This window comes from Euprymna scolopes, chromosome 38 (assembly GCF_053919585.1).
Source record: "Euprymna scolopes isolate OS-2025 chromosome 38, ASM5391958v1, whole genome shotgun sequence".
Lineage (NCBI taxonomy): Eukaryota > Metazoa > Mollusca > Cephalopoda > Sepiida > Sepiolidae > Euprymna > Euprymna scolopes.
The window spans coordinates 29,783,770-29,800,898 of record NC_136519.1 but is presented as its reverse complement, the minus strand read 5'-3'; the positions used below and the strand labels follow the sequence as shown (position 1 = coordinate 29,800,898).

The 17,129-nt window shown below is 27.2% G+C and overlaps 1 protein-coding gene across 1 annotated transcript in view; it reads left to right on the top strand.

Moving 5' to 3' along the window:
- The window catches only part of LOC145263110 (uncharacterized), a 113,814-nt gene that overhangs the window by 72,876 nt on the left and 23,809 nt on the right, over window positions 1–17,129 (top strand). Inside the window, exon 4 of the mRNA XM_080120050.1 lies at window positions 9,489–9,988. Coding sequence (XP_079976176.1) covers window positions 9,489–9,988 — 500 coding nt within the window. The remainder of the gene's footprint in view (window positions 1–9,488; window positions 9,989–17,129) is intronic.

Sequence of the window (17,129 nt, the reverse complement as noted above, 5' to 3'; positions counted from 1 at the left end):
CACGCTAACCATTAGGGCAAAGAGGATAGTGACTTCAATGAGTTGGTAATTTTGTAGAAGATATTGGCACAAGGACGAAATAAAAAATTAAAAAAAAGATAGAGAGAGAGGTGGGATCGAACTCGAAAACAAAGGGTAATTAGTCTTCCTCGCTAACCATTAAGCCAAAGAGGATAATGAATTCAATGAGTTGGTAATTAAGTAAAGAATCATAGGAGAAATAAACATTGCTTTTAAACCTGGCTGAGAGCCAGGTAAGCTTCCTGCTTTCTGTCGTTTGTGCTCAAATAGTTTCGCTTTATGATATGTCCTAAGGTGGCCTATTATACGGACAATCAAAGATAAAGTTTTCCGTGAAAGGAATAAATAAATATACACTGTGGTTTGAATACTGAAAGAGAAGTTTATGTATTTACATAGAGACAAAAAAAGTGTGTTAACGTTCAGGGGAAAGTCTCTGTTTTTTTACAAGGGTCCGGTGATTCGGGCTTTATGTAGAATGTTCCAGGTTGGTTACCTATCTCCACATAACACTTTATTATACGAAAAAGACAAACAAACACTCAGGACAATGGAACGATGGGAATTTTTTTTTAACTCAATCAAAAAAAAAAAAAAAAAAAAGGAAAGAAACCATGTCCGTTTGCAAATCTCAGATATTATGATCTCGGAAGTATAGGAAAACTTCTTGCAGAATTTAACCAACAACGGAATCCCAATCTGAAAAGCCTTTCACGAACATACAAACACTCATGCCATTTTGCCTTTTATATATAGACTAGCGGGGGGGGGTACCCGGCGTTGTCCGGGTATTTGGAGGTGTGTGTGGTTTTGGGTAAATCAAAACTCCGGGCGGGGGGGGGGGTAAAATAATAAAAAAGTTTTGGTAGGTAAGTATGAGGATCGAACTCGAACCCTTGAGGCAAAGTTGGAAGTTAAAGTGTGAAAAAAACGTGTGACGTTAACCACTGGGCCACCGCGAAGTAATAACAGAAACACTTTTGAATTTATTTAATTACTTAGAATTGGCAGGTGCATGTTTTAATGACTTAATGAGGTCAACTTTGACTGCAGGGGTAGTATTTTATTTACTGCGGGAATGCTTTTTTATTTTTATTTTCTCAATATGTTGGGGGGGGGACCAACTTCCCATAAATGGAGATTGTCTAAATTGAATAGCAATTGTCTGATATAAGGAAAATATTTCCACATTGATCAAATCTGATTGCTTTCGGACATTTCTCGCGATCGCGACCGGAAAAATACTGGCAGAATTAGTGTCGCTTTTATTATATAAAAAAGCCTAATCCACATGCGGCGAGCGAAAAATATCGAATATTTATCTTTTCAAAGTCGAGCAAATTAAATAAACAGGCGACGCCCGTTGTTAACTCGTAGATATTATCATTTATATGTGATATAAAAAGTTTTAAGAAGTTGTGAGTCGACCGACCGCTTCTCAAAAAAAAAGCCTTTCTTGGACATACACAAAAAGCGAACATAGATACACACATTTTCGCTTTTATATATATAAACAATGTTTCAAGCAAACTACATTAACATCTTATCTATATATAAAAGGCAAAATATGTGTGTGTGTGTGTGTGTGCATATTTTGTGTATGTCTGGCAAAGGCGCTCGGGGATGGTCACTCATTCTTAAAACTTTTTATATACTGTCTAGATTATAATATCTACGATTTACGAAGGGAGGTCACATCTATCTTTTATTTGAATGACTTTTACACGCTATTTGCGTGATATTTCTTCGTCTACACGTGTTTCTTTGGCTTTTCATTATAAAAGCGAAACTGAATCTGTAGCTTAAACACAAACACCCTGGCACTCGTCCAGAAGGTTTGATCAATGCAGGGGAAACCCCTTATATCAGACAATTGCTAACTCCCCTTTTCACGGGGAGCTGGTTTTTCTCCCCCAACCAAAAAAACTACAGCGCAGCCAAAGTTGGGGAAACAAAACCAAAAAAAACTGCCTCGCAGCAAAAGTTAAGTGCGGCATTTCATTCCCTCTATGATGTGATGTTTAACCTCATTAAATTCATGCACCTGTCATTATTTAATTTTTTAATCGTTAAATTAAAATGGTTTTCATTCCTCTCCCATCGTAGTTGAGCAGGTAAGACGCCAGGTATTTTTCCCTTTTTTTTCCACCTTCACATCAAGGCTTTGGGTTCGAGCCTACCTTCCTACCAAAACTTTTTTTTCCCTTCTTTTACATCTCCAAACACACGGGCAATGCCGCTAGTATATGAATAAATGCAAAACTTTTGCATTTATTCATATAAATTCGTCTGAAGAGTGGCTATTTCGGAATATTTTGGAATGACATAATGTTGGAAATTGTCCGGATGGTCACGAAACAATTGTAACAAATATGAAAATATACAATATGATGCTATTCATTTTTTAAAATTTTTATTGTCTTGATTTTGTGAAAATATTATTTGCATGCTTGATTCTAGAAGCTGATAATCATAAAGCTTAATAATTGAGTCAATTAATTTTAACTTTAATTTTTATTCATATATGTACACTACCGAATTTTAATATATTTTACATATCAATTTTTTTGGTTAAATAATATTAATAAGGAAGGTGTATGTGCACGCACACACACACACACACACACATACATACATATATATGTGTGTGTGTGTGTGTGTGTGTGTGTGTGTATATATTATCTATAAATATAAAAGCGAAAATGTATGTGTGTGTGTTCGCTTTTTCTGTGTGTCTACAAAAGGCTTCTTTCAGAGAAGCGGTCGGTCGGTTCACAACTTTTTAAAACTTTTTATATCACATACAAATCGTAATATCTCACACTTAACAACGAAGCACGCCTGTCTATTTAATTTGCTCGATTTCGGGAAGATAAATATTCAATATTTGTCACTCGCCGCATGGGGCTTAGTCTTTTTCCTATAACATCTTCGGGGGGAGGGGGGGAAAGCGTTCAGCAGTAAATGAATACTATCCCACAGCCAAAACTTGACCTCATTTAAAACGGGCACCTGCTAAATCCAACTAATAAAATAAATTCAAACATGTTTCCGTTAGCATCTCGCGGTGGGGCAATGGTTAACATCGCACGTTTTTTGTTTTTTTTCACACTTTAATTTACAACTTTGCCTCAACGGTTCAGGTTCGATCCTCATACTTACTTTTTTTTAACCCCCCCCCCCAAACACCCGGGCAACGCCGGGTACCCCTCGCTAGTGTATGTATAAATGACAAAAAGTCTATATTCCGAATTTCAACATGTTGTCCATCTTATCTTTTATTTCTTTTGGCAAGTTAAAATGTTCAATTCTTGACAGCACCTATTTCGTAGCACAGAATGATTCATGTAAGCATTATGTCAATACTTTAATTTATTCCGCCATTGAACATTTTAACTTGCTGAAAGAAATAAACGGTAAGATGGACAATATCTTAAATTCTGAAATATAGGCTTTTGTCATTTATTTGTATATGCTCTGTAGTTACATCGAGCTTCATACATTAAAGGATTAGTATAAATGAAAGGTGAAATATAATTGCATAAGCATATTTTCCCCATAAACACACACACACACACACACATACACACACACACACACACATATATATATATATATATATATATATATATATATATATAAATGAAAAAATGCAAAAGTTACCCCAGAAGAAGATAAAATCTTAAAAGTATAGGGAAATTTGTGTAGTACAGGAGACTTCATTGGTTTGGTCACATGGAAAGATGAGAATGCTTGAGTTAGTAGATGTAGAATAATAGAGGTAACAGGGTCAGTTGACAGGGAAAACATTGGAGAATATATAAAAATGGATTTGAGGGAAATAAATATAAATACAAACTAATCAAAAATAGATTAGTTTGAAATTAAATTTTTAAAAGCCGTCCAACACATGTCAGCATGTGAAACAGATGATCGAATATGATGATACAAGAAACAGAAAAATCTTATATTACCGACAGGAATTGTTACCTACACTGATGATTTCGTAAGCATGAAACACTAGTTCATATGTTCATCAGCAGATCAGCCGGGCTTGAAATACAATTAAGCTCCTCTTGTTGAATGTTCGTTGGAAGATCAGTCGGGGTTTGAAACACAAGAAGCTTCTCTGGCTGAATGTTTGAGGAGTTGCTATGGTAACCAACAGCCAATCAAAAGAAACCGTCTCTCCGTTCCTTACAGAATTTGAGAACTTTTAAATACAAGTAATTTTATTATAACTTTTGTTTTCCTGAACGAAAATTGAAAATTTTTCTTTCAAAATATAGCTGAGAAGGTGACCTATGAATTGCAAAAATTGTTTTAAATTTGGCTGTAAAACGAGTGAGCGGTGAAGCTTTAAAGCAGTTCTAAATGAGTAAAACTAACAGCCTACAGAAAATCGACTCTGATTTATGAAAGTATGATAGGTTATGAAAAGGAGGGGTTGTAAACAGATAACTTCGAATTTGTGAGTATCAAAACCATAGCAAAATGTGATGAAAGTAAAAATAAAATAGATAAACCCCATAATTTATTATACCATACCTGTTCACACTGAAACACTTATCACATTCTGTGGATCTATATTAAAAAACCTTGTTAAACTTTGTGACATATTTCCATTCTATGAAGGTCAGGCGCGAACGAACACCCCATAATTTTATTATACCATATTTCTTCAAACTGAAACATAGTTATCAAAGTATACTTACGCAGATAGATATGAAAAGTCTTTATTAAAGTTTGTGTCTATTTCCATTCTATGGAGGCCAGGCACGAACGCAGACCCCACAATTTTATTATACCATCCCTATTTAAGTTAAAACATACTTATCAAATATTCTTATGTACATCTATAACAAAAACACTTGTAAACGTTTTCTTTTTTCTTCTTATTTTTTTTATTTCCATACTTTGTGGACCAGGCACGAACGCAGACCACACAATATTAATGAACCACTGTTCTGTCAGATCAAACATACCCATTCCTGTGTCTCGATACATCTTCTATATATATATATATATATATATATATATATATATATATATATATATATATATATATATGTAATCAGTTTTTTAAAATAGTCAACCATATAGGAGCTTATTCGTGACCACACACACACACACACACACACATTCAGCTTTATATTATAGGTATATATATAAAATATGGAAAAGGTAGGAAAACAAATCAATGGAGAAATAAGTCTCAGCCAATGAAAATTGTTCTTTTGAAATGTTTGTTTTTCTAACAAATGTCTATGCTAGTAATAAACAAATTGACTGACAAATATGCAAAGTATGTCAAGAAGACATTTCATAACAAAAATCAATATTTCATCTCTAAAATATAGTTTTGTTTACAAACTCATTCAACTAATTATACACTTTTTTTTAACGTTGTGCTGTTGACTTATCCATTATTTTTTCCAATCTTTTTTTTTTCTTTCTTCCATTCTATAATAGCGAAATTCGGGAAGCAAAAAAACAAAAAACAAAAACAAAATTGATTAAAAAAAAAACAAACAACAAAAACAAAATAAAAAAAAAACAATGGTATCTACTGACTTGTTTGTCAATTTCAACTAAAAGCAATATCTACTTAATTGGCATGTCAGAAGTACTTAAATATTACCACATTATTTAAAGAAGCACTAGTTTTCAATCTTTATTGTAAAAAAAGCTCTCGCCATATTTCTTTGAGAACACATGACATAATAACAAGGGAAGTAACTCACATTTATGATTGTTAACACACAATTTATTAAAAAATTGACAATAACTACACACTATTTACCTCCCCTTGGAACTCTCCAGTGTTTTTTTTTTATTTTTGCTAAATTTTTTCAAAAGAATGTTTTCTTTAATAATTTTTTTTTCTACCTTCTCGTTTTTCATAATTTTTGGATTATAACATGACAATTAAGTAGAAATCATTGGTTTGCTTTGAAATGCAAATATTAAAATTCAATATTAAAAATTTAAAATTTATCACTTGTGTATTACTAGAACGCAATCACTTTTTTTGTTTTCAGTTGAGACATGAGGAAAGTGTATAGCAGGGGCGGACAACTTTCATTCATTACAAAAAAAGTTTTGACTTTATTACGAAAATTTTAAATGTCAAAAGAAAAAAACAGTTAAAAAAAGAGTATTTATTTTGTTTTGTTTATTTTCATTTTTTTTTTTCAGTTTTGTGTTATTCTAAGTTTCTTATATGTATTTTAATTCCAGAAATATTTTACAAAAACTTTATGTTCATGCTTCATTAAAAAAATTTTAAAAATGTCTTTTTTGTTTAAAAAAAAAAAATGTGTTATAAAGTTTTATATTTATTTTAAAAAAAAATTCTCAACAAGAAAAACAACAAAAAAATTTATTATAGATCTGGACAATATTTTTTTAATTGTCTCAGTCTAGGATTTCTCATTCTCTGACTGAGGACAGAAAAGATCAAGTATAATATCCAAAAATGATATACGTTGCTCCTAGCCGAAAAGGCAAGACAATAGTTTGTTTTAAATGTTTTATTGGTCCCCCGATTTATCGGAGAGGGACCTATGTTGTCCATGCGTCCATTAATTCGGACAATTGCCAGATAACCATCCATTAGTTTTTCCTGAAATTTTGCCACAAATTGTATTTTATTAAATAGATGTGCACAGTAAAAAATGTTTTTGCAAAAAATCCTGTTGCGTCCCCAGGGGCTCAAAAGAGATCAAAAATGCCCCAAAATGACACTTTTTGCCCCATAGCGTTTGATCCATCCATTAGATTTTCCTGAAACGTGGCCAAAAGGTGGAGGCCATTGTTCTTAATATAAATTCAGTATGGATGACCCTGGCAAAATTCTGGTTTGCATCCCTCTGGGACTTTTAGGGCTAAAAAAACATATTACTCAAAAACTTGATATGTATTTCTATATAGTGGTTTTCCATGGTGCTGAATTTAAATATACATGTCTTAAGGTGTGAAACTGCACCGTTTGTCCATTTTCATTGGGATTCGGCATTCCCAGGAGCTCAAAAGGGGGCACAAATGCCCCCAAATTGCAAAAAATGACACTTTTTACCTCATAACTTTTGCCCCATCCATTATATTTTTCTGAAACTTCTCATTTCTTCACTATTTTTTGTGGTGTCATCTCACATGCAGCATTAAAAACTCGCTCAATATATGTTACCGTGACATAGGTTGACATATATTCGGCGGGTTTTTAATAGTATTTTGTATAGTTTTTTATTTATAACACCTTTTCCCAAACTTACCGTGTTAAAGAGAGAATCAGACGCCATCTTGAATTTTCCAATACATCGGTAAACATTGTATGCTTTTCGAGCTGAATAAATATGTTACATTGAATAAAAACACGAAAAATATATCCAGTTTGGTAGAAAAGTAACTTATCTTGCCTTTGATAACATTTATTTGTTATATATTTGTTTTTTGACAACTTTTTCGAATCTATGTGTACAGTAATACAAACCCAATTTTTGTTTCTGAAAAAAAAAAAAAAAGGAAATAAGAAAAAAAAAATTGGCCTAAATTCTAACTATAACTATCCACTTCTATACTAATTCAGCTTTTCACCTGGAAGTGAAAAGTATTTCGGCATTCCTACGTTGGTTAGTAGGGACACGAAATGTAACACTTTATTGTTCGAATTTTGTGAAACGCCTTATTTCTGGTTGGCTGTCCGTTTTCAAAATGAATAATTTTTTTTTCTCTTTTTTTGGACAACTTGTCAATATTCTTTTTCCTCTTCCTTGTTAAAAGGCTTGGGAACCATTTTTGTTGCAGTAAAATTTTGGAAAAAAATTTTTTTTTCCCCACTTTAGTTTTAGTTTTGTATACAGAAATACCAAGTGAGACCTGACAGTCTTCACACACACACACATAAACAAAAGAACAATTTCTTTTAGAGATTTTTCTTTTCCCAGCCCCCCCCCCCCAATTTTTTTTGTCGTTCACCTGGGAAGGATATCTAATATGGAGGATTTCAAGGCCATAATTACTCAATTACTAAGGGCTCAAGTGGAGCATCAGCAAAAGATGGAGGAAAGTTTTAAAGACCAAATTCAACAAAAAGCACAGCCACAACATATGTTGGCGGAGAAATTGGTTCTTCAAGGAACAAGATGAGAAATTACTACTTCAACAGAAGAGACACAAGGAATTATTTTTAAAAATTGTTGAATAAGATGGAACACAGTGATGACGGCACCATATTTTCCCAAAATACCATATGGAATTCCATCGATACATTTAACTACCTACTCGAGCAGGATATGACGTTTGACACTTTTTATAGGAGATACGAGGACTTATTCATTGTTGACTGCCAAGAGTGAAGCATTACCAAAAGGTCCGCCTTTTTCTATTTTTTAAAAAAGGTTTTTGTAGCTTAAATTGTTGATGATGTTAAATTATGATTTTTTTTAAACCTTTTAAATCATTTGTTTAATGATTTTTTAAAAACTTTTTAAATCATTACTATAATGATTTTTTTAAAACCTTTTAAATCGTTACTATGATTTTCTAAAAACTTTTTAAATCATTACTATAATGATTTTTTTAAATTTTACATCGTTACTATGATTAAAAAATTATTTTTAAATCATTACTATAATGATTTTTTTTTTAACTTTAAATCGCTACTATAATGATGTTTTTTAAATTTTTAAATCAATTCTATAATGATTAAAAATATTTTTTAAATCATTACTATAATGATTTTTTAAATTGGGTGAGGAGATGGACATGATTTTTTATTGTCCTGTCTATCAAAACAGTTTGTAATGATTTAAGTAAAAATCTCCAAGGTTGAAAAATAAAATGTATATATATATATATATATATATATATATATATATATATATATATATATATATATATATATATATATACATATACACAAGAGCAAACAGTTAATAAAACATGTTAAAAAACACTTTGAAAAAGAGTTAAAAACATATTTAATCTGAAAAGGAAACACTTGATAAGTGGATAGTCCTTAATCCACAGAGTTTCAAAGAAATACTTTCCTTCTCATCAGAGGGTAGGAATTAGCAAAATGCGGGATCGGATTTTGCATACAAAAGTATTTGATGAAACTGCAAGTAAGTCAAAGATCTTACTTGATAACAAAAAAGTGAAGCAGAGGGAATATTGTAAAGAAAAAGGTGATTACATGTGAAGTGAAAGGTAAATAATCCAATGACGGTAAAATCCAAAAATATAACTCCAAGAAAGTTAATTATTATATATATATATATATATATATATATATATATATATATATATATATATATATATATATATATATATATATGAGAGAGAGAGAGCAGAAATTTTTACTCTATATAATCAGAGGTAAACTTAAATTTAATATTAAATTTTATTTAACATTTATATATTAATAAATTTTGTATTTATTTTATTTATTTTTATTTTGCTTTTAGCAAAAAATAAGCCAAGCCAATGGAAAAAGAAACCAGCAACCAACATGAAACCGCTACGCATGCCACTCACATATGGCGTGAATCAGAAGATTTTGGCGGCTAAAAGACTCAACAACAGTGAACTTATGAACCAGAATGCCGATCTCCTCAGGCAGGTTGAGGAGCAGAAAGATGAAATCAGAATCCTCAAGAGGATGGAGTTCCGCCAAAGCAAAGCTCTGGAGAAATTTGAAAACAGAAAGAACCGTTTGCCGATGCTTCTGGAGTCGTACAACAGGGAGATGAATTGTCTGAAGGAGCAAGTGCGAATGGTGAATGTCCGTCACCGAAAATCTACAGAAACACTGCGGGAAGTCGAAGATGAATTGGAGAAAACTAAGAATCGTCTCAACAAATACAAAGTCCTTGTAGATGACGAGAATTTACAAGGGCGAGCCGACTTGACGAAACAACTGAACGTTGCTCAGCAGAAGATTAAAGATTTGGAAACAAGAAACCAGGTATTATTATTTATCCTCTTTGGGGATCTCTTATTTTTTATTATTATTTATCCTCTTTGGGGATCTCTTATTATTTTTTATTATTATTTATCCTTTTTGGGGATCTCTTATTATTTTTTATTATTATTTATCCTTTTTGGGGATCTCTTATGATTTATTATTATTTATCCTTTTTGGGGATCTCTTATTATTTTTTATTATTATTTATCCTTTTTGGGGATCTCTTGTTATTTTTTAATATTATTTATCCTTTTTGGGGATCTCTTCTTATTTTTTAATATTATTTATCCTTTTTGGGGATCTCTTATTATTTTTTATTATTATTTATCCTTTTTGGGGATCTCTTATTATTTTTTAATATTATTTATCCTTTTTAGGGATATCTTATTATTTTTTATTATTATTTATACTTTTTGGGGATCTCTTATTATTTTTTAATATTATTTATCCTTTTTGGGGATCTCTTATTATTTTTTAATATTATTTATCCTTTTTGGGGATCTCTTATTTTTTAATATTATTTATCCTTTTTGGGGATCTCTAATAATTTTTTAATATTATTTATCCTTTTTGGGGATCTCTTATTATTTTTCATTATTATTTATCCTTTTTGGGGATCTCTTATTATTTTTTATTATTTATCATTTTTGGGGATCTCTTATTATTTTTTATTATTATTTATCCTTTTTGGGGATCTCTTATTTTTTAATATTATTTATCCTTTTTGGGGATCTCGTATTATTTTTTAATATTATTTATCCTTTTTGGGGATCTCTTATTATTTTTTATTATTTATCATTTTTGGGGATCTCTTATTATTTTTTATTATTATTTATCCTTTTTGGGGATCTCTTATTTTTTAATATTATTTATCCTTTTTGGGGATCTCTTATTATTTTTCATTATTATTTATCCTTTTTGGGGATCTCTTATTATTTTTTATTATTTATCATTTTTGGGGATCTCTTATTATTTTTTATTATTATTTATCCTTTTTTGGGATCTCTTATTATTTTTCATTATTATTTATCCTTTTTGGGGATCTCTTATTATTTTTTATTATTTATCATTTTTGGGGATCTCTTATTATTTTTTATTATTATTTATCCTTTTTGGGGATCTCTTATTATTTTTTATTATTATTTATCCTTTTTGGGGATCTCTTATTATTTTTCATTATTATTTATACTTTTTGGGGATCTCTTATTTTTTATTATTATTTATCCTTTTTGGGGATCTCTTATTATTTTTCATTATTATTTATCCTTTTTGGGGATCCCTTGTTATTTTTCATTATTATTTATCCTTTTTGGGGATCTCTTATTATTTTTTATTATTTATCATTTTTGGGGATCTCTTATTATTTTTTATTATTATTTATCCTTTTTGGGGATCTCTTATTATTTTTCATTATTATTTATCCTTTTTGGGGATCTCTTATTATTTTTCATTATTATTTATCCTTTTTTGGGATCCCTTGTTATTTTTCATTATTATTTATCCTTTTTGGGGATCTCTTATTATTTTTTATTATTTATCATTTTTGGGGATCTCTTATTATTTTTTATTATTATTTATCCTTTTTGAGGATCTCTTATTTTTTAATATTATTTATCCTTTTTGGGGATCTCTTATTTTTTAATATTATTTATCCTTTTTGGGGATCTCTTATTATTTTTTATTATTTATCATTTTTGGGGATCTCTTATTATTTTTTATTATTATTTATCCTTTTTGGGGATCTCTTATTTTTTAATATTATTTATCCTTTTTGGGGATCTCTTATTATTTTTCATTATTATTTATCCTTTTGGGGGATCTCTTATTATTTTTTATTATTTATCATTTTTGGGGATCTCTTATTATTTTTTATTATTATTTATCCTTTTTGGGGATCTCTTATTTTTTAATATTATTTATCCTTTTTGGGGATCTCTTATTATTTTTCATTATTATTTATCCTTTTTGGGGATCTCTTATTATTTTTTATTATTTATCATTTTTGGGGATCTCTGATTATTTTTTATTATTATTTATCCTTTTTGGGGATCTCTTATTTTTTAATATTATTTATCCTTTTTGGGGATCTCTTATTATTTTTCCTTATTATTTATCCTTTTTGGGGATCTCTTATTATTTTTCATTATTATTTATCCTTTTTGGGGATCTCTTATTATTTTTTATTATTTATCATTTTTGGGGATCTCTTATTATTTTTTATTATTATTTATCCTTTTTGGGGATCTCTTATTTTTTAATATTATTTATCCTTTTTGGGGATCTCTTATTATTTTTCATTATTATTTATCCTTTTTGGGGATCTCTTATTATTTTTTATTATTTATCATTTTTGGGGATCTCTTATTATTTTTTATTATTATTTATCCTTTTTTGGGATCTCTTATTATTTTTCCTTATTATTTATCCTTTTTGGGGATCTCTTATTATTTTTTATTATTTATCATTTTTGGGGATCTCTTATTATTTTTTAATATTATTTATCCTTTTTGGGGATCTCTTATTATTTTTTATTATTATTTATCCTTTTTGGGGATCTCTTATTATTTTTCATTATTATTTATACTTTTTGGGGATCTCTTATTTTTTAATATTATTTATCCTTTTTGGGGATCTCTTATTATTTTTCATTATTATTTATCCTTTTTGGGGATCTCTTATTATTTTTCATTATTATTTATCCTTTTTGGGGATCTCTTATTATTTTTCATTATTATTTATCCTTTTTGGGATCCCTTGTTATTTTTTAATATTATTTATTTTTTTTTGGGGATCTCTTGTAATTTTTTATTATTTATCATTTTTGGGGATCTCTTATTATTTTTTATTATTTATCCTTTTTGGGGATCTCTTATTATTTTTTATTATTATTTATCCTTTTTGGGGATCTCTTATTATTTTTCATTATTATTTATACTTTTTGGGGATCTCTTATTTTTTAATATTATTTATCCTTTTTGGGGATCTCTTATTATTTTTTAATATTATTTATCCTTTTTTGGGATCTCTTATTATTTTTTATTATTATTTATCCTTTTTGGGGATCTCGTATTATTTTTTATTATTATTTATCCTTTTTGGGGATCTCTTGTTATTTTTTAATATTATTTATCCTTTTTGGGGATCTCTTATTATTTTTTATTATTATTTATCCTTTTTGGGGATCTCGTATTATTTTTTATTATTATTTATTCTTTTTTGGGATCTCTTATTATTTTTTATTATTTATCATTTTTGGGGATCTCTTATTATTTTTTATTATTATTTATCCTTTTTGGGGATCTCTTATTTTTTAATATTATTTATCCTTTTTGGGGATCTCTTATTATTTTTCATTATTATTTATCCTTTTTGGGGATCTCTTATTATTTTTTTATATTATTTATCCTTTTTGGGGATTTCTTATTATTTTTTTATATTATTTATCCTTTTTTGGGATCTCTTATTTTTTAATATTATTTATCCTTTTTGGGGATCTCTTGTTATTTTTTAATATTATTTATCCTTTTTGGGGATCTCTTATTATTTTTTATTATTATTTATCCTTTTTTGGGATCTCTTATTTTTTAATATTATTTATCCTTTTTGGGGATCTCTTATTATTTTTCATTATTATTTATCCTTTTTGGGGATCTCTTATTATTTTTTATTATTATTTATCCTTTTTGGGGATCTCTTATTTTTTAATATTATTTATCCTTTTTGGGGATCTCTTATTATTTTTCATTATTATTTATCCTTTTTGGGGATCTCGTATTATTTTTTAATATTATTTATTCTTTTTGGGGATCTCTTATTATTTTTTAATATTATTTATCCTTTTTTGGGATCTCTTATTATTTTTTATTATTATTTATCCTTTTTGGGGATCTCGTATTATTTTTTAATATTATTTATCCTTTTTGGGGATCTCTTGTTATTTTTTAATATTATTTATCCTTTTTGGGGATCTCTTATTATTTTTTATTATTATTTATCCTTTTTGGGGATCTCGTATTATTTTTTAATATTATTTATTCTTTTTTGGGATCTCTTATTATTTTTTATTATTTATCATTTTTGGGGATCTCTTATTATTTTTTATTATTATTTATCCTTTTTGGGGATCTCTTATTTTTTAATATTATTTATCCTTTTTGGGGATCTCTTATTATTTTTCATTATTATTTATCCTTTTTGGGGATCTCTTATTATTTTTTTATATTATTTATCCTTTTTGGGGATTTCTTATTATTTTTTAATATTATTTATCCTTTTTTGGGATCTCTTATTTTTTAATATTATTTATCCTTTTTGGGGATCTCTTGTTATTTTTTAATATTATTTATCCTTTTTGGGGATCTCTTATTATTTTTTATTATTATTTATCCTTTTTGGGGATCTCGTATTATTTTTTAATATTATTTATTCTTTTTGGGGATCTCTTATTATTTTTTAATATTATTTATTCTTTTTGGGGATCTCTTATTATTTTTTAATATTATTTATCCTTTTTGGGGATCTCTTATTATTTTTTAATATTATTTATTCTTTTTGGGGATCTCTTGTTATTTTTTAATATTATTTATCCTTTTTGGGGATCTCTTATTATTTTTTAATATTATTTATCCTTTTTGGGGATCTCTTATTATTTTTTAATATTATTTATTCTTTTTGGGGATCTCTTATTATTTTTTATTATTATTTATCCTTTTTGGGGATCTCTTATTATTTTTTAATATTATTTATCCTTTTTGGGGATCTCTTATTATTTTTTAATATTATTTATTCTTTTTGGGGATCTCTTATTATTTTTTAATATTATTTATCCTTTTTGGGGATCTCTTATTATTTTTTAATATTATTTATCCTTTTTGGGGATCTCTTATTATTTTTTAATATTATTTATCCTTTTTGGGGATCTCTTATTATTTTTTAATATTATTTATCCTTTTTGGGGATCTCTTATTATTTTTTAATATTATTTATTCTTTTTGGGGATCTCTTATTATTTTTTATTATTATTTATCCTTTTTGGGGATCTCTTATTATTTTTTAATATTATTTATTCTTTTTGGGGATCTCTTATTATTTTTTAATATTATTTATTCTTTTTGGGGATCTCTTTTTTTTTTAATATTATTTATTCTTTTTGGGGATCTCTTATTATTTTTTAATATTATTTATCCTTTTTGGGGATCTCGTATTATTTTTTAATATTATTTATCCTTTTTGGGGATCTCGTATTATTTTTTAATATTATTTATTCTTTTTGGGGATCTCTTATTATTTTTTAATATTATTTATCCTTTTTGGGGATCTCTTATTATTTTTTAATATTATTTATTCTTTTTGGGGATCTCTTATTATTTTTTAATATTATTTATCCTTTTTGGGGATCTCTTATTATTTTTTAATATTATTTATTCTTTTTGGGGATCTCTTATTATTTTTTATTATTATTTATCCTTTTTGGGGATCTCTTATTATTTTTTAATATTATTTATCCTTTTTGGGGATCTCTTGTTATTTTTTTATTTTATTTATCCTTTTTGGGGATCTCTTGTTATTTTTTAATATTATTTATCCTTTTTGGGGATCTCTTATTATTTTTTATTATTATTTATCCTTTTTGGGGATCTCGTATTATTTTTTAATATTATTTATCCTTTTTGGGGATCTCTTATTATTTTTTAATGTTATTTATCCTTTTTGGGGATCTCTTATTATTTTTTAATATTATTTATTCTTTTTGGGGATCTCTTATTTTTTAATATTATTTATCCTTTTTGGGGATCTCGTATTATTTTTTAATATTATTTATTCTTTTTGGGGATCTCTTATTATTTTTTAATATTATTTATCCTTTTTGGGGATCTCTTATTATTTTTTAATATTATTTATTCTTTTTGGGGATATCTTATTATTTTTTAATATTATTTATTCTTTTTGGGGATCTCTTATTTTTTAATATTATTTATCCTTTTTGGGGATCTCTTATTATTTTTTAATATTATTTATTCTTTTTGGGGATCTCTTATTATTTTTTAATATTATTTATTCTTTTTGGGGATCTCTTATTTTTTAATATTATTTATCCTTTTTGGGGATCTCTTATTATTTTTTAATATTATTTATCCTTTTTGGGGATCTCTTATTATTTTTTAATATTATTTATCCTTTTTGGGGATCTCGTATTATTTTTTAATATTATTTATTCTTTTTGGGGATCTCTTATTATTTTTTATTATTATTTATCCTTTTTGGGGATCTCTTATTATTTTTTAATATTATTTATTCTTTTTGGGGATCTCTTATTATTTTTCATTATTATTTATCCTTTTTGGGGATCTCGTATTATTTTTTAATATTATTTATTCTTTTTGGGGATCTCTTATTATTTTTTATTATTATTTATCCTTTTTGGGGATCTCGTATTATTTTTTAATATTATTTATCCTTTTTGGGGATCTCGTATTATTTTTTAATATTATTTATCCTTTTTGGGGATCTCTAATTATTTTTTAATATTATTTATACTTTCTGGGGATCTCTTATTATTTTCTAATATTATTTATTCTTTTTGGGGATCTCTTATTATTTTTTAATATTATTTATCCTTTTTGGGGATCTCTTATTATTTTTTAATATTATTTATTCTTTTTGGGGATCTCTTATTATTTTTTATTATTATTTATCCTTTTTGGGGATCTCTTATTATTTATTATTATTTATTCTTTTGGGGGATCTCTTATTATTTTTTATTGGTATTTATCCTTTTTGTGGATCTCTTATTATTTTTTATTATTTATCCTTTTTGGGGATCTCTTATTAATTTTTATTATTTATCCCTTTTGGGGATCTCCGATTATTTTTTATTATTTATCCTTTTTGGGGATCTCCGATTATTTTTTATTATTTATCCTTTTTGGGGATCTCTTATTATTTTTTATTATTTATTCTTTTTGGGGATCTCTTATTATTGTTTATTATTATTTATCCTTTTTGGGGATCTCTTATTATTGTTTATTATTATTTATCTATTTTGGGGATCTCTTATTATTTTTTATTATTATTTATCCTTTTTGGGGATCTCTTATTATTTTTTATTATTTATTCTTTTTGGGGATCTCTTATTATTGTT